The 18,710-nt window shown below is 37.1% G+C and overlaps 3 protein-coding genes across 4 annotated transcripts in view; 1 reads left to right on the top strand and 2 right to left on the bottom strand.

Annotated features, from left to right (window-relative positions):
• LOC133859116 (uncharacterized) overlaps positions 1-9,260 on the top strand; it is a 68,721-nt gene extending 59,461 nt beyond the window's left edge. The window contains exons 13-19 of the mRNA XM_062294431.1: positions 2,704-2,827; positions 2,939-3,010; positions 3,089-3,215; positions 3,455-3,569; positions 7,092-7,282; positions 7,399-7,511; positions 8,611-9,260. Coding sequence (XP_062150415.1) covers positions 2,704-2,827; positions 2,939-3,010; positions 3,089-3,215; positions 3,455-3,569; positions 7,092-7,282; positions 7,399-7,511; positions 8,611-8,877 — 1,009 coding nt within the window. The 3' untranslated portion in view covers positions 8,878-9,260. The remainder of the gene's footprint in view (positions 1-2,703; positions 2,828-2,938; positions 3,011-3,088; positions 3,216-3,454; positions 3,570-7,091; positions 7,283-7,398; positions 7,512-8,610) is intronic.
• Positions 9,261-9,772: 512 nt separating this feature from the next.
• Positions 9,773-12,223, bottom strand: LOC133859105 (chlorophyll a-b binding protein CP26, chloroplastic). Its single transcript, XM_062294420.1, is given in 8 exon segments — positions 9,773-10,150; positions 10,265-10,399; positions 10,986-11,106; positions 11,269-11,319; positions 11,487-11,571; positions 11,666-11,897; positions 11,899-11,964; positions 11,966-12,223. Coding segments are annotated over 8 exon segments (1,194 nt in total). The 5' UTR covers positions 12,209-12,223; the 3' UTR covers positions 9,773-9,889.
• Positions 12,224-12,573: 350 nt separating this feature from the next.
• LOC133859109 (uncharacterized) lies at positions 12,574-16,168 on the bottom strand. 2 transcript variants are annotated; one of them, XM_062294424.1, is made up of 3 exons: positions 15,892-16,168; positions 13,814-13,988; positions 12,574-12,892 (listed from the first exon to the last, which is right to left on the bottom strand). In XM_062294424.1, exons 1-3 carry the CDS (start codon positions 16,025-16,027, stop codon positions 12,799-12,801), a joined length of 405 nt encoding a protein of 134 aa, XP_062150408.1. In that variant the 5' UTR covers positions 16,028-16,168; the 3' UTR covers positions 12,574-12,798. The 2 variants fall into 2 exon arrangements, with proteins under 2 accessions (XP_062150408.1, XP_062150409.1); XM_062294425.1 differs by having other exon boundaries at positions 15,961-16,168.
• Positions 16,169-18,710: the final 2,542 nt, after the last annotated feature.

Below are 18,710 nucleotides of genomic sequence, written 5' to 3'. Positions count from 1 at the left end.
GGAAAAGGTTTTATGCGGAAACAAACTTGGCCTAATTTTGGTTGTCTTATCTATTTAAAGAAAGGCCTTTTTCTTGGGGCCTTAGCCCAACTTTCATCCAAGTGGTACTGAAGTAGGTGACTTGTGCTTGCTGGAGAGGCCATTATGGATTCACATGGTACCTTCGTCTTTTTTTTTTTTTGGGCCAAATGTTACGTAAACTGGTGTAGCGGAGGCGAAAGATAGAAATAAAAGAAGCAGGTACGTCTTCTTCTCTATAAGGTATACAAGCTACCACATAGCTTAGCAATACAAAGACACCAAACTTCCACTGATTTCAATATTTCATTGTCAAAAGTTGTTTTTTCAGTACATCCATTTTATAACAGCAACCTAGAGCACCTAAAGATAGAAACTAAAACCTAAATAGCAATTAAATCATCTAAGAAGGAAAACATTACAAAATATTAAATCTTAAAGGCAATAAAATAAACTAAAGATGGAAAATTCAAATAAACAGCAAAATCTTAAAATAGAAAGTCAATAAAATTGATTGTCAACTATGGATGAAAGTCACCTAGGATCATGATTCTATTTCAAAATCCGTGTACGTTTTAGTTGCTCCAAGTGTGTCTCGGTCGCAACACATTCGACCAGGCTGCGACCGAACTCCTCGGCAATTACTCTAGAGACGGCCAGCCACACCCTCGTTCGAATGGGATTACAACCAGAGCCCTCGGGTTGAATGGCTGAAGTTTAACAGCAAATTGGGGATAAAAAATTGGGTTGTCTTGAAATTGAAGGAAAAGTCTTTCCTTTTATACTTCCATTGCTTGCAACCTAAAATAGGGGTTGCCGTCCTACATCAGACACTCCCCCTTGAAAAGAACTCATCCTCGAGTTCTCTTTAGGATATGGCGGCTCCTTCGGGGAATGGTACTCGAATAAGTTGGTGAAGGTGATGCCAAATTGCTGTTAGAATATAAATGAAATTATTAAATTCATCTCTTCCTATTAGCTTAAGTTTTTGGGATAAGTGGTTTTTTAACAATCGTATCTTCTCCTCCTCGTCTCCTTCTGCCAAGTTTCCTCTACCAAATTCGCCTTGGAGGTCATCTCCAACTCCTTCAAATCTTTCCCCAGCAAATGCTCCTTGGAGGTAATCTCTAACTCCATGATGTTCTTCAAAAAAATCGCCATTTTCCACTCTTGTCGTGGCGATATTGACAAGTTGCGCTTGTTGTGGATGTGGTGGTTGCTCTTCAACTTGGTCAGTCGTCGGATCAAATGGTTGTGGTTGCATAGATTGTTACTCTGATGGCAGCCCCACTTTTACAACCGAATTAATAGCATCTTTCTTATTGTCACTGAAATTTTCTTCGTAGGTGTATTACCTATTTGGAGGTTTAGGATTATGGTTATGGATAGGTCGAACGCAACTTACGTCGTCATCGAGGAACCTGTCAACACTGCAAAACTGTATGGGTTTCCCCTTCAATCTAATGACAGCATCCCAGAGTTCGCGTATCGATTGCTGTAGCTCTTGACGTAGTTCTTGCTGCGATTGTGCAATTGACTTTTCGATCAAACACTGGAACTCCGTCAGTTTGGCACTTCAAACAGCCCCTCCCTTACAAGCGACGTTGTTAGAGAGGTTGCTACCATTGCACTAGTTGGTTATCGATCAAGATAAAGCCTGCTCTAACACTACTTGATATAGTGGAAGCGAAAGATAGAAAGAAAAGAAGCAGCTATGTCTTCTTCTCTATAAAATAAACAAGCTATCATGTAGCTTAGAAACAAAGACACCGGAATTTCACCAATTTCAATATTTCATTGTCAAAACTTGTTTTTGCAATACATCCATTTGTCTTTTTATAACTGCAACCTAGAGCACCTAATAGAAACGAAAACCTAAAAAGTAATTAAATCATCTACGAAGGAAATATGACAAAATATTATATCTTAAAGGCATAAAATAAACTAAAGATGGAAATTTCAAATAAATGGAAAAATCCTAAAATAGAAAATCAATAAAATTGATTTTGTCAACCAAATATGGATGACATCAGCTGGGATCATGATTCTATGTCAAAATCCTTTCCTTGTATGTTTCAGGTGTGTCTCGGTCACAACCCATTTGACCAGGTTGTGACTGAACTCCTCGGCAATTACTCCAAAGACTCCCAGCCGCAACCCGCTGCCCTGGTTCGGACGAGATTGTGACTGGAGCCCTCGGGTTGAAGGGCTGGAATTTCACATCAAATTGGGGATAAAAAATCAGTTGGGTCTTGAAATTTAAGGAAAATCTTTCGTTTTATACTTCCATTGCATGCACCCCAAAATAGGGGGTTGCCGTCCTACATCAAAACATAATCTTTGAATTCAAACATGCAGTCTTTTTGGCTTATGGCTTATCAATTACCATTAAATCTTGAGGTCGAGTTGTTCCCTAGTCCAGTAAATCTGTATTGATACTCCATATTTTCCAATGGGTCCACAATTGTTTAGTTTCTCAATATTGAGTATTATTGTCTTTAAAAGAAGTCTATTTTATTTAGCTTTCATATTTTTGATCTATTCTATTATAGTTTGAGTTGTTTAGACTTTTGGGTTATTATTTTGTTAATGTTTGTGAATGCTAGGTACATAAACTATTTTCTCCTGTACTATATCTACCCTGATCTGACTTCCACCCATTTTTTGGTCAATGCTTTGAATTAGGTCTAAAGCTGCCAGAGCAAAGCGGTTACTTCAGAAGAAGGAAACATTAAGGGAGAAAAAGAAAGCTGAGGCACTGGCTTCTGGGGCTGATTGGCAAAGTGATTATTCAGAGGATGAGCCTCCGGTAAATTGTTTTTGTTATGTTGCGAGCTGCTTAAGGACCCAATATCTACGTAATAAATTGTAAGATCTTCTCCTAACAAACTTTTATATGTCTTATCTGGGATGCTTTCAGCAAGAAGTGCACCGAGAACCTCCCCTGCCTAATCTTCTAAAAGATGAAGAGCATCATTGCCTTATAATAGATGTTAGTAATTATTGAACCTTTTCTTATACTTTAGTCTGCTTTATTATTGCTCTGACATCTTTATTGTCTTATTTATAGTTGTGTAAATCACTGGCTTCCTTGAGAAGGTATTGGGAAGCATTGGAGATTATTAATCTCACTCTAAGGTTGGCTCATAACATGCTGTCTGCAGAGAAGAAGGAGGAGCTTCGTTCTCTGGGAGCTCGTAAGTCCTCTACTCTGAAGAACTTGTACTTTCTTTTGCAACAACACCCCCTCCCCCCCCCCCCCCCCAAAAAAAAAAAAGAAAAAGAAAAAAAACTACTGTAGTCAAAATATCAATTTGAAATTCTGTTTAGAAGGATACCCTTGTCAAAAGACAGTTTGATTTAATGCTTCTTTGAAGAAGATGTGGCATATCTTTTCACACTTCCTAAGGTGGGTGCTTTCTTCAATATTCTACAGAGATTGCATACAATACAACGGATCCTAAGCATGGATTTGACTGTGTAAAATACATTGTTCAGCAGCATTCATACAGCCTCTCTGCCTGGAATTGCTATTACAAAGTAGTTTCAAGGTATTTGACCTGTGTATGTGCAAAATATTTTGATAATTGTTTTTCTTCTTCTTCTTCTTCTTCTTTTTTGAAGGGAATTTTTCTTGTTATTAAATAGCTTTGTATACCACACTTTGTTTTGTTATTTTTTTGGTCAGGTTTTTACCGAGGCACACCATGAATTATGGGATAGAGTGCTTGAGTATAGCTTAAAACAAAAAGCAGGGGTGTCAAATCAAATTTGGTTAGATGCCATGACAATGAGTCAGGGAAACTATTTCCTTGATAAGGCATTTTCTAGAAAAAATATTGATAATGAGTAAAGATCTTCGTATGAATTTTATCGACTCAGAGGAAATATGATTCCAACACTCTATGTGACTTCTGAAAAGATGCCATTTGTATGATTGATTATGGAATCATCAAGATAGAGGGGGTTTTACTCCAGCCACTACTGAAGGCACTTCTATCAGGTTGTCACCAGCAGCTACCGTTTCCACTCCCAATTCACCATTTTCAAGACTGCGTCGTAGGAGGTGGACTTTGTGTTATTTCTTAAGAGCCTGGAAAAGGATATCTAGGAAGTTATTTTGTTGGGTTTTTAGGAAAGAGAAAAAGGTTCCAATAAAGTATTATTCATGTGATTAGAGATATGTAAGATGGACAGTGACTCTTGTAAGAACAAGTGGAGAAATCAATGCGAGTTCCCATCTATAATAGGTTTACATCAAAGAAAAGCATCAAGTCCTTATTTTTTTAGAATCCTTTATGAATGAACTCACTGGATGGGTCCAGAATAAGGTCCTGTGGTGTATGCTATTTGCAGATGATATTAGGAATTTAAATCTGAATTGTATGGAAGGATACTTTAGTATCTTAAGTTTTTAGCCTAAGTAGGACTGAGCCGGAGCATATGATGTGCAGATTTTGTGAAATACCCAATATCAAGAGAAAGACCCAGCATGGGGAGAATGACTTAATGCTTTACATGAAAGTTTCAGTACTAAAAACATAATCTCCCTGTTAGTAGTCCCTGTCAATATTTCTAGACTTAATATGTCCTAATAACTCTTCAAAATTCAATTATTCATCCCACTACTAGTTCTATTTCCCATGTCTGACTTTCTGTAGGACTTCAGGCTGTCACTAAAATATGCATTTGCAGATTAAATGTATTTTCTCCCTTTATAACTAAGAATACTTATTTGACTATACCAAGTGAATGGACTTCTGCATCAGTCATAGCTTGTACTCAATTGGAGGTAGTACTTTTTATATTAAGTGTAAGGCTATTGGGGTCTTTGGCGTGAGAGGAATGCAAGGCTATTTGAAGATGTGGAATTACCGGTTTTGGACTTGTGTCGAAATGTGCTTAATACGCTATTTGTATGGGTCTTAGCTCATAGCCCGAGTTGTCCTATGTTTGCTGAGTTCTTACATTCATGTTCTTTTGTCTCCTTTGATTGGGGGCACTTTTGTATACTTCCCGTGTGCTAGGGTTGCGCCCCTCTACGCTTTTTAATGAGATTATAGTACTTATCAAAAAAAAAAAAATCTCTTCCATACAAGAATCTATCGGAATATAAACACATAGCTCCTTATCCTTGCCTTTGTTGCCTCTGAGCTCTATTTCTTGCAAACCCAAAAAGCATAAATTCTAGGTTGTTCAGATGCTGTTTCATGGGCATTGGGCACAATCTTGACCTGTTGAGATTGCTATGTGGTTACATGTCCTTCGTTTTGGTGTTTATCCTCCACTTGCATTTTACCTTTTTACTCTTTTGCTTCTGTTTTCTAATATCTTTTTCTTTAGGGCTTTGCATACTTGAATAGTTAAATGGGCTGTGCCTTCATATGGTTTACTTCCCAGCTAAAAGGTTTCTAGCCATTTGCACCTGTGTTACAAATTCTTAAATGACATCAGCTAATGTTGAAACAAATATCTGAATGGTTGTCTGAATTTGGATTCTGAAAAAAGTTTTAGAAATTCTACATCTATATAGTTCTTTGACAATCTAATAGAGGTATGATTTTCTAAAGAATGGATTCTTTAAGATAATTTGATCTCTGTTGAAGTTGTGGATGTTTAATTGAGTAGGAAGAATTTTTGTTGAGGTTTGAACATGGAGTTGTTTGGTTGATTTGTATGAAACGAAGGAATAATGTAGAGAGATATGGAAGAGAAGTTTTCCACCTATTCCCATCTTACCCTAATATTTGAAGACTTGAAAGAGAAACTAGTAGTCTTGTTAGGAAGAGATTTGTATGTTGATCCCTATTCGCACCTTCTTTTTTCTGGTAAGTAAATAATTTGTTAAACAAATATGCAGAAAAGGGGCTCAACCCTGGTCCACTGGAGGTTTGCAAGAGAGCACTTGGTATGAAAATCTAGCGTCTAAAATGTAAAAGATAGATAAACTGCAACGATTTTGAAAAGGAGAAATTATTATTAACTGCCATCCAATTATAGAGGGAATGCAAACAAAAGCTTCAATTCTAATGCCAAAGCCTCATACTTTTCAAAACTTTGGGCATTCCTCTCACTCCAAATGCACCTCATAATATACACAAGGAAAGTGTTCCAATTATCATTTTTATGCCTTGCAAATTTTCCTTTCCACCATTTGCACACCTGATATTTTCAGTCACTGTTGCATATTTATTTCATGCTATTTGAAAGAATTGGGGAAATGCCTCCTTCATTGGAGTATGTCCACACCATAAATCATGCCAAAACCAAATGAAAATTTGGATTACAAATCTGGCTGACCTGAAAATTTGTCCTTGATGCAATGCTAATATGTTTCCATGTGTTTTCACTATATGCAGGATTGAATGGTGAGTTGTAACAAATGCTACCTTACTATCAAAATGCAAATTCGTATGTGATACTATTCAATGACATGAGCTCATAAAACATGAGTCCTTGGTCTAAACTCATCTCTTATGAAGAATCTTTTGTTTACTGCATGACATGACTGCTTTAGTGAACTCTTTCTAATTGTTTCTACTGCATCTCATTACTTGGTTTCTGTATACCTCTTTTTATTAATAGGTTTGTGAATATAATGACTTTTCACCCATGTACAACTTGTTTGGTGGTTTGTTGTTGGTTTTATTTTATTTTTTTGATGAATGGTTTCTTGTCAGTATGTACTTCATTTGATTGATGTGTTAGTGTTGTTGGTTGTGTTGTTAGTGCTTGTCTGTAGATGTTTGTATTTTGAAGTGAATATGTTTGATGGAACTCAAAAAGTTGCAATTAGCAATCCCTAGTTGCTAAACCTTGTTGGATGACCTTGGCAATTATTGTGTTGCCTTCCATGCCTTCATAAGCTACAATATGTCTAAAATAACGTGTTGTTCCCCTTCTTTCACTTTCTTTTTTGGTTAATGGGAAGGATTGAATTACATCAACTAGAACACAAAACCTTTTTCTTAACGCTCAAAAACAATCAATTAGAACTATGGTGGTTTTGTTTATACTTGATGGAGTTTTTAACATTAAATCATCCTTTGGTGGGTGTTTGTACTGTATTGTAGACTGGAGAATCGTGATTCGAGGCATTGCAAGTTTCTCCGTGCTATGTTAGGCAAACTCCTAGATTGTGTACCACCCATTATCATATATGGGCATCAGTTTACCATGGCCAGCAATCATCAACATGCTGCAAGTAAATACCTTGAAGCTTATAAACTGCTGCCAGAGAATCCCTTAATTAATCTGTGTGTCGGTAAGACCCTTTATTTTTCTTTATTGTAGGTTGAGTACTTACATATATATATGCATTTTTTTATACTTTGAGTCTAGTTGAATGTGAAACATAACATAATGTTGTTTTCTCTGCAGGAACTTCCTTGATTAATTTAGCCCTTGGATTCAGACTTCAAAACAAGCATCAGTGTCTTGCCCAAGGCTTGGCTTTCCTCTACAACAATTCACGTCTTTGTGAGAACAGCCAGGTTCAATTACTTTTTGGTTTTATTTTGCTTTTAGTTGACTAAGGTATGCATACTTTGATGTTGTAATAGGTATATCTATATATTTTTAGTTTTGTTATTTGAATGAAACTATAGGAAGATTTATTTGTATGGTAATTATCAGAAAGAAAGACTAGGAATGATTAATAGAATGGACAAAAGGTTCTATAAACCCAGAATCTGCTCATTAAGAAGAAAAGCTAGAACTAAAGAACCAACCCCCTCCTCCCACCTCTTCTTCCTTCCCTTCGCCAACCCCCTTCTCTTTTTCATCTTTGCCGGAAGTAAGCCCCTCTACTTATTGACTGCTGGATTTCCTGGGAGATACATCAGAAAAAAAAGAAAAGAGGTGAAAAGGAGAATGAGAATGGTTGAACTGCAGTATAATAGGGAAGTCTATTTTGTTGCTGGTGCTGCCTCCAAATCTACTGCAGCCACTGCCTGTTTATCGTCCTCTTCATCATTTTTTTCTTGTCTGCCAGACTGCCACCTAACCACTGCATTTTCATGTTATCCATTTCCTTCGTTAGTTCTTTGCTCAGGCTATTGATGCAGTTTCTGCTTCTCTATTTTACGTGGCCCTAGATTTATCAAATGGTAATATGACTTTCTCGACTGATACATATGATTCATTATGTATGTATGAATGTGTATTTGTCTATATATATGTTTATGCATTATGTATACATATATAAGAAATATAAGCTTTTTTACCCAAAAGAAAGACCTCCCTTTTCAAATATTTCAACACATTATTTCGATTTACTACAAACTCTTGCCTTAAAAGGAAACTGTGGGGAGGCGTGATTGGGCCTGCCTCAGCTTTGAACTTGGTGACTGGAAAATCCAGTGAGGGGGACGTTATTTGGACATTCTCTTCATACTTAACACGTACACTAAATTTCTTGTCAGTATGATTTTATAGGGTATCCAGTTCATATATATATATATATATATATATATATATATATATATATATATATATATATATATATATACATATATATTGTATGTTTTTAAGATATAAGAAAACTAAAATTTGTCAGTATGTTATAACCATGCTGTTAAAACCTTGATGCAGGAAGCATTATATAACATAGCCCGGGCGTATCATCATGTTGGCCTTGTAACTCTTGCAGCTTCATATTATGAGAAAGTGCTTGCAGTTCGTGAGAAAGATTACCCCATCCCAAAGCTTCCTTGTGAGAATCCAGACATCGTTGAAAATCGGAAACCAGGCTATTGTGATCTCCGCAGGGAAGCAGCTTACAATCTGCATCTTATCTACAAAAAAAGTGGAGCATTTGACCTAGCTAGACAAGTCTTGAAAGATCATTGCACCATTTGAGTATACATCCTATATATTTACTACTAACTGGCTGGAAACAAGGCTATCTTTATTTGTAGATTTACATGTATAGTAAATTAGCTTATTATAGCATTGTGTTGGAATTAAAGGATACTGATATCTTTAAATAGGTTTCTAAATTATTTGGGTAGTACTTCTTTTTCATGTACTTGGTGCTTTAAGAATTTTGGGATTCTTTGAGTTTAATTATTTTGATCTTGTTATGGGAGAAATTGTGTAATTTTGCAATTTAAGGGGTGTGGTCTTGGTTGTGATGTGTAAAGAGATTTGACTGTGTTTGATGTTACCGTGTATAGCTGGACTTAATGGCATGGATTTGTAACAGCTATGTGTTATCTACTTCTATTAGTTATCATTTGTTATTACCTGTTATTTGAATTGTTTTATCTTTATCGCTCGCTTACGTGTGGGTAGAAGTTTTTTCCTCATACATACAGGTTCTCTTTAAAGACCTACCTTAACCATTCCGTTATCAAGCACGTAACAATGGAGAATTTTTGGGGAGCAAATTTGTGAGAATTTTTGGAAAAGTGTAGCATTTCTTTTTTTTTTTTTTAAAAATGCAATCTTAAATGGAACATTTTCTGCAATTTAGTTTAAAATCATACCGCTGTGGCATTTACTCCAGCTTATCGCCTATTACTTAACATCTAATGGAAATGTTGAGGAAGGATAAGCATAAAGTTGTTGATATAAGAGAAAGAGGCATGCGAAATCCTTTGTGTAGTAGGACTTGTTATTGGTAAATTGGCTATTATAAGCCTATAATTAATTAATTATAATTATGTGAAAATTAAGAAGAAATTGGGTTGAAGAAAGTAATTATAGCTAGGTGAAGGACGCTTCTTCTCTATAAATAAAAAACACAGTTACGTTGGAGATGGATGATTCGAGTAGAAGATTAAGGTTGCATGCCTTAGATAAAACGTATCAGTGCATGACATTAATTTACAATGCATCGAAGCTTGTGGAATTGGAGCTTAAAATTAAGTCACAGAGTTGGAGCTCTTTCAGCAGCTCCAGAAATGACAGTGAGCAAGTTGTTGCCGAAAGGATCACTGAGATGTTTTGCAAGGTTTTCAACAGGACCTTCTCCAGTCACATATGCTTGAATGAAGAAACCCAGCATCGCAAACATTGCAAGTCTACCATTCTTAATCTCCTTCACCTTCAGAACTGCAGCCTGGTCCGGATCCTTTGCAAGCCCCAATGGATCAAAAGGACCACCTGGGTGAAGCTTGTCCTCCAAGTCCTATATATATATATATATATATACAACCAAAACTTGCATAATTAATTTACTATTAATGTATTAATTAAAGCCATGATTTAGATAATTAAACAAGTGTACGTAGTTAGTACGTACCAAGCCATTGGTAATTCTGTAATATTCTGCACCACCAACAAGAACAACCTCAGCAACCACAGCAAGAATGAGATTGATGGGGATGTTCTTCCCGAAGTAATTCAATGTGTTCCCATCCAGGAGTAGAGCTCCTGTCTGCAGTTATGTATGCGTACATTAATGCTTCATTAATTATATGAGTTGAACAATTATTTTTAAACTTACTCAACCACAAGAAACATAATTATCATGAACATGAACATGAACATATATACTTGATCTCCATATTTCTATTATCATAATGAACCCCTTTCATTTACTATAGAGTATAGACACAACATTAAAGTTAATTATGATAGCTGCCTCCAATGTTCATATAATTCTTTAATTAGTCTAGGTTCTTCGAAATATATGTGGGTACATAGGGATGGAACTAGGATTTTTTGCGTGGGGATCCGAACCTACGTAAATAAATAAATATGCAGATACATATCTCTCTTAATGATGTAAAATAAAAGCAGACAATTCTTAAACTTAGTTTCATACTAAGTTACCATAAGTCATAACTATATACATAAGTTACACGTCTATAAAATATCCTTAAAAAGTTTTCTAGTTCAGCTAAATCATTGAAGGGACCTCCAACTACTATGGTAGTTTCACCCGTGTGTGTGTGTGTGTATTCCTCTGTTCCTAAATGGAAGTTTCTATTTCACAGATGGAAGGGCGGGGGGAAAAGAACCTTGAACCAGACAGCCTCAGGGCCGCAGTTGGCACCAAATTTGTTGAAGGCCTCTGGGATAATGAATCCGGCCGCACCAAGCATAGCCCACCGGGCGTGAATCACCTCAAATGCCTGATATCTGCAATCAAAGCATCCCCCAACACCACATTTTTCATTGATTAATTAGAGAAATTAATTAATTAATTAGTGCGTATTCAAGTATCACTCATGAGATTAATTTGAAAAGAACTCTCAAGTCTAAAGAGTAAAGAGAGCAATGTAGAGTGTACAGTTAACATACTTGGCGAAATCCTCTGGCTTCTTGCTAAGCCCAAAAGGATCGTAACCATAGCTGCATGCACATGAACAAGTCCAAGATTAATCACTCAATCGATATATTTTACTAGTACATTATGCTACATTACGTATGATTTACAACTTTAAAGGAAAACTAATTAGCACCATCGAATAAATTTCCCGAAAAAAAAAAAAATCATTGTTTAGAAGAGTTAAACATACTCTCCAGGAACTTCTCCGGTCAAGTATTCCGGGATGTCAGCTCGGTCCAAGAGACCATCCGGCAAGAAAATCCTTCTGTCAGGACCTGACCAAACCGCAATGTAGAAGGTTGATAAGTACAACAAAAACACTTTCTCCATGAACAGGAAAGGAGATGATGGTTCGATCAATCAACTTACCGTACCACTTGGCAAGCTCTTCGTTTGCCGGAGAAGCAACAGGCTTGGACTTAGGAGGCGGCGCTTTCTTCTTGGAGAAAAGTGCAACAGTCTTGAAGGTGGCCGGGCTGGAGGCCGTTGGAGCTGCTGACCTTGCTGCGCCGCTGAAGTTGAGAGGGTTCCCGAGCATTTCAGACACGCCAAGAGAGGCAGCCGCCGTGGATGCTGCCAGAGAAGCCATTCCTGGGTCGCCGGGAAACTGAGCCTCTGGTGGGGAGGAGGTAGTGGTTCAGAATTGGATTGGCGTAATTGTGGAGAATGGGAGATGACGGAGAAATGAGATACTATATTGTTGAGCTGGTGGACGTGGGCATGCCACATAGGATTCTTGTTCATGTGCTTTGATTGGCTTGCATGGTGGAATCCGTAATCCAATGCAACGATCTGATAGGGTGAGTTTGATGATGTGGCAGATGATGCTGCTGACATGGAATGCTCCTGAACTTGTAGATGGCTTAGGTTTGGATAACATGTCCCATCCAATGGACATCCATCACGATCCATTATTCAAGGCTTAGTCACCTCATGCTTCTCTTAAGATAATTATTCAGTATTTTGAAAATATGTGTGAAGTGAATTCCATCATAAAATCAATTTTATCTTTACGAATTACGATTACTCAATATTTCCAACATTATAATTTATTTTATGTTTTTCATATAAATGATGGGATGTACATCATAAATTTCACCCCTCAATTCTACTCTGTATCACTATCACCGTAAAACTTGCTGCAATATTAAGGGAAAAGTTCTCTAAATCATATGTTTTTCACGGAATGCTTAGCCTTAAGGAAACAAGTTTCCAATCACAACTATGCCGGGACACGGGCTTCTTTGTAACTATGGCTAGTGCAGTAAACATGTGCATTTGCATCTGAAATCCAGAGAGGCCCTTTGAAAGCACCCGAAAATTGTATGCTTCAATAAATTCTGAATTTAATAATAATTACATAAAGAGAATCGCCAACATGCATAGGAAATAAAGGTTTTTTTTAATATATCTATATATATATTCCCCTACGTAAATCCATGTGTACAGAATCTGGCTAGAGAGGTTCATAGTTCATTTGATTATACAGCAAGAACTCGGCATCATCTTCTCCACTTGTCAATCTCTCTCGACGTAGCTCGGATAAGCTTCTTGGTATTAATGACAAGCTCATCAACAAGTGCACCCATCTCATCCCTGACAACACCAGGCAAAAATACCAGAAACTTATACGAAAACATACCAGCCAAGAACCTAATAATAGTAATTTATAATATAAGACTTTTAACGGTCTCAATGAAACAAAAATTCTCATTTCAGTTTTTTGCCTCATCATCCGACTGTATTTGAAATTAAATACCAAAGCCCTTACTGGTGTCCAAAATCTAATCAAGCTCGAGCTCAATTCTGTGTCTAATCCTTGCCAAAGACAGATACCTTCCGAAGGACAAAACTTAACAGCTTTGGAGTATAAACATCTCTGACTCTCATACTTGCAAAATTTACCTATAACAATCTAAAGGGTTTATTCCAAATTTGAATAAAGACACGAACCTTGAAGTTTTTGAGCATTTCATTTGTATTCTTGGGAAATTTTACTAGTATTTTGTTTCAAGGGGTTTGGGAGGTTTAACATCACTCTTTTGCCTGAATTTGAAACTTTTTGTATTTATTTTCACAAGTGTACATTAACATCCTATTTTCCTCAGATGTAATTGAATCACAAAATTCTCCACCGAATAATATAATTTACTTTTAGGATATTCACTCCTCCCTATCAAAATTCTTGATTCTAAAAACCTTGAAACTAAAGTGAAGTAAGGCATTTCAGATCAGTCATCATGAAGCTCTAAATTAAAGAATTATCTTAGATCATAATAAGTTAAAGAATGACACACTAGCTTCCATCATTTTCATATATCACTTTCTGGCTTTTGTGAAAACAGTCATTAAAGACAAAAATTTGTCCTATTTTTTCCTCTTTTTTTTTTTTTTTTGGGGCGGGGGGGGGGGGGGGGGGGGGGGGGGGGGGGGGGGGGGTGATTCCAGATGATTAATAAAGTGAGTTTAATGCATTAATAAATGGAAACACCAAACACAACTAAATAGTGAACTTACTGAGACGGAATATTTATAGGAGCACGCGAAAGATTCCCAACATTAGAGTATCTTCGGTTCTCATCATAAGCGATGCCCCTCCCCGCACCATAGCCAAACCCTAAACCAACCCCACATCCAGCACCAAATCCAATGCCAACTTGTAAGCCGGGCATTCCAGGACCAAAGCCTACACCTGGAGTAGACAATCACATTACACCAACATTTATTTAGGTCTTATTTTTCCTTCCTTTCCGAGCTAAGCATGTAACAAAATAATATTTACATACTATCACATCAGCAACACGAGCAAAGATAACGGATTTATAGGCCTAATACCAAGTGGCATTGATAGTAGCGAATTCAGAAAGGGAAATCAAGAGCAAAGACGAGACGAGAATAAGAAAGACAGCATGACATCTCATTCCCCACAATTATATATAAAGATACTGTGAGATCTGATCATATATCCCTAACGAGAAACAAAAATAAATAAAGACAAAGTAAAACTATTCAAATGAAGTGCATCATAAACAAAATATCCTTAACAAGTAGGAACTAAATGAAACTTGAGTGCTCTCCTTCTCTCCCTCTCCCGTGAACCCTCTCTCTAGAAAATCCCCAATACAACCTTTGCTCTGCCTGACCCCTCCTTCTCTTCCCTTCCCCTCCTTCTCTGTATCCATTTCCCTCTCCCCTTTTCTTCCTCCTCCCCCAACCTGTCACCCCCCTTACCCCTTGCAGCCCATTGCCACCACCCTCCAACTTCCTCCTCTCTCCAATATGGCCTCTCCTTCCTCAAATCTAGTCATCTCTCAACCGGAACCACCTCCTTCTCATCTCGCCGCCCTCCATACTCCCTCCTCTCCTCACTGCCAATCTCCGCCCCTCCTCTCCCTTAGATATTGTGCCTCGTTGCCCTCCCCAAACCACCTCCCCCACCGCTGCCAGGGATCTTTTGGAAACCATCACCCTCCTTGAGCAGTGAAAAATAAATTGATTTTTATTTTATGCCTCTTCTTCTTTTATTTTTTCCTCTCCTTTTCAAGCGTACGGATTTTTGTTTGAGGGAACACAACCAACGTCCAGATCCTCAATGCATTAGGGCACAGTTCATTCGTAATGCCTCAGCAAAGGTAATATCCCCCCCGCCCACCTACACTATAGCTCAAGACCAGCTAGTATTGGTGCAGACAGATTTGTTGCAGCGAACAATTTCATCTTACTCGCTCCCGCAGTGGTCATCTTTGTCTCCAGCAGTCCAATTAGAACTCCTCTCAAATAGACTACTGGTTTCAAACCGCCAGGGTTGAGCTGCTGCCTTTCTATTGGACTAGGCTTTTGGCCCATTTCCATTGGTGTTGTATTCTATCAGCATTGTTTCTTGCTAGTTTGATCTTAATACTTGGGGTTTCTACCTTTGTTGTACTTTGATTTTTAATGAATGCTATTTGCTAAAAAAAAAATGAAATTTTGAGTGTCAAAATTGTTATAGATGTCATAACATAATTAAAGAATTAAGCAAACAAGTCTTAATCAATGTAAGTACTCCATTCTTTCTCAATATCTATAATGCCTTTTTAACTTTTAAGTAATCTGGAGTAGCAAGAACTCCTGAAGATTGAGCTCCTTACTTGAAGGTAAAATGAAAACCAACTAAGAGGTCTTTCACACATATACCGTCTGTAAGATTGAAGAAAACAGGCATAATTGACAATCTCAGAAAACCTGGTCATTTCCGAAAAGCCTCCAAGAAGAAATGCATTTAGAATGTTCAACCAACACAGAATTTCCCTTTTGAAGACTTCAAGCAATGCGAACAAAACGAGGTACTACAAATTACAGTAACAATTGAAATGATAAATTTATGTACATAAAATATTGTCTATTCAATAGGAAATCCACCGTCTGGCAATTTAGTGCGTTATATATTGTAGTTCAAAAAAAGTTTGAAGAACTTAATCTTCAAAGTGGTAGGCAATCATCACAATTTGAACGTGCAATAGCATCATGGCCGAGGGCTTCACACGTAATGATTGAATTGTAAATGTTAAGAAAGAGATATTTGTGGACAAAAAGCAAAAGAAAGAGAATAGCACCGCCGAGAAGGCCGATGCCGAGACCAAGACCGCAGCCGGCGCCGAAGCCGAAGCCGGGGCCCAGCTTACCCAGTTGCATCGAGTTCACCTGCGGAAGCTTCCACAACAAGCCCTTCTCCTCGCTTTCCTCTCTCATCCCTCTCTCTCTCTCTCTCTCTCCCTCAAGGTTTTCTATTTTCTTGTACACGCACCTCAGTATTGGTGGAGCATAATCCGGCCTGGGTCAGCCTTGAACCTTCTTTTTTCTTTTTTGATAATAAGCCTTGAACCTTCTATCTCGATTCTCGAGTTTAAGCACCCTTTCTAGTATGGCAAACTATATTTGTATACGCACTATATTTACTATTTAGGTCCGTTTGAATCTACGAATTAAAAAAAAAGTAAGTGCGATTTAATATAACGATTTTAAAGTATGTGATTTGAAAAAGTCATTTTTAAAAATGCAATTAAGCGTTTGGTAAAATCGCAGTTTAGCCTTTAAAATTCTACATTTTCAAAAAAGCATAATCTTATCTAAGATTTTAAAAAGCAGATTTTCTACGTTTTTCAAATCACAATTTTTAAAAACGCAGTTCCCAAACAATTTATGCTCTGCGATTTAGCTTAAAATCTCACATATTGTCTACGAAATCGTTTGGACTTATATATATAGGATTCATCTCATATGTATGAGCTCTACATTAAATGTGAGTGTATGTACAAAGTGTGTACGGGTAATGCTACATATCATCCTCTTTTGTCCTCCCAAAATTGATGTGACTCTTAAAATCACCATTGAATTTTTGATATATCACTCTTGGATTTTGATCCAACGGTAATTTTAAGAACCACATCAATTTTAAGAAGACAAAAGGATGATGTATAACCTTACTCATTACTAAGGTTTTAATTTTATCGATTTTGTTGATTTATTTTTTAAAGTTTCAATTATTATTAAATAAATCTTTGCATCCACCCTCAATTGGTAACCACTCGACAAGACACATAAAACCTTGCCTTAGGTAAAGTTGGCAAAACAGCCGCACATGCTCTAAAACGGCTCATATTATTTAAATTTACTAATATGAACCCTTTTTGACTCCAAAAAAAATGATTCAGAGTAAAATTGCTGCTACAATAAATAGCTAGATGGCTATTTACTATAGCACATTGAACCTTTTTTTTCTCTCTCTCTCTCTCTCTCTCCCTCTCTCGCAACAAAGCCTCTCGGCCTCTCACATAAAGAAGAAAGCAACAGTGCCAAATCTCTGTGAGCATATATGAATCGCAAACATAGATTACCACACGATCCCTCTCCCACTTGTTCTTTGCTCTTATCTTCAAAACTCAACTTTGATTGTGACTTATCCAATTAATCAAGTATATCAAGAAATTTCTTGTAGCCATCCCTCAACTGGTATAGTAAGGATGAAGTACTTACATTGCCTTTTTAAGTGAAAATTTAACAATTTATTACAATAGTCGCATTTTGCTTTAGGCTCCTCGGGAGCATCCCTCTACCTTGGTAAAATGGTCCCATGCTTTTGATTTTAACACATATTTTATAGGGTTTGGTGGGAGACTAGAGCTCATACAATTTTGAGTGCCAACAGGATTTTGACTTAGAGCACCAACAATAAATGTAGGTTCACTACCTACACATTCAAGATTCTCATAAATAGGAGGCATAATACTATCTAAAATACTAGATCTAAGACCATATGAAAATGAAAGTACCAGTGCTAGTACTACATTATCTGTATTACCATCCATCTATGATCTACAATAAGTGATAAAAACAAATCATACTCAACAATCAATAACCCAAAACAGCTAGACATGGAGAAAGCTTTTGACTCTATGGGATGGGTTTTCATTTTGATTTTTTTTTTCTTTACTTGGGTTCAGTTCCACTTGGATTGAGTGGATCAAGCAATGCATCTCCACATTTTCATTTTCCATTCCACTTGATGGCTCTCCTTTTGGTAACTTTGTTCCCACCCGATGATTGAGGCAAGGAGATCCGCTCTCTCCCTTTATTTTCATATTGGGTTCAGAGATACTTTCTAGATTAATTATGCAAGAAGAAGGTTTGAATTCTCTGCATGGTATTAAGATGAACCCTAGATGTCCTCCCATTTCACATCTTTTGTTTGCTAATAATGTGATGATCTTCTCTCATGCCAATGCCCGTGAAGCTATTGTTGTTCTTCATTGTCTTTCTACTTACTCAAATTGGTCTGGACAATGCATCAATTTGACTAAATCAGCAGTGTTCTCCAGTAAGAATTGTTGGGCAACCTCAAAACTTTCCACCAATGGTATTCTTAATTTAAATCACATTCCTGCTAGAGCTAAATATTTGGGCATTCCTGTATTTTTGAGCCATAAGAAGAGTGATTCCTTTATTGATCTCAAGGATAAGGATTTTTGCAAAGATTACTAGGTGGAAGGCTAAGCTACTTTCTCAAGCAGCTCAGACAACTCTTTTGAAGTCAGTTGCTAGTGCAATCCCTACCTATCTTATGTCTATATTTCTTCTACTGAAGTCTATATGTGCTGAAATTGGTACTGCTTTTACGTAAATTCTAGTGGGGTTTTCCCCAGGAGAAGAAGCACAACTTGTCTTTATGTCTTGGCATAGTATATGCCAGCCTATGGCTCTCGGTGGATTGGGAATTCGCTCTATGGAGTTTCTTAATAAGGCTCAGCTATCTAGGTTGGGTTGGAAACTGACTTCCAATCAACCTCTTTTCTGGGTGGATGTGCTTAGAAGTAAGTATCTCAAGCATGGTTCCTTTCTCTCAGCTTCTGCTAATCTATGGTCTTCCTGGCTTTGG

Source organism: Alnus glutinosa, chromosome 2, assembly GCF_958979055.1.
Source record: "Alnus glutinosa chromosome 2, dhAlnGlut1.1, whole genome shotgun sequence".
NCBI classification, from domain to species: domain Eukaryota; kingdom Viridiplantae; phylum Streptophyta; class Magnoliopsida; order Fagales; family Betulaceae; genus Alnus; species Alnus glutinosa.
This window is presented reverse-complemented; position numbering and strand designations above follow the sequence as displayed.

Excerpts from the sequence above, each read along its gene's own strand:
- LOC133859109 (XM_062294424.1), bottom strand. The coding sequence starts at position 16,027 with ATGAGAGAGGAAAGCGAGGAGAAGGGCTTGTTGTGGAAGCTTCCGCAG. Across the intron at positions 13,989-15,891 it reads CGGCATCGGCCTTCTCGGCG|GTGTAGGCTTTGGTCCTGGA; the intron begins GTGCTATTCTCT and ends TGTCTACTCCAG. Across the intron at positions 12,893-13,813 it reads CCTATAAATATTCCGTCTCA|GGATGAGATGGGTGCACTTG; the intron begins GTAAGTTCACTA and ends TGGTGTTGTCAG.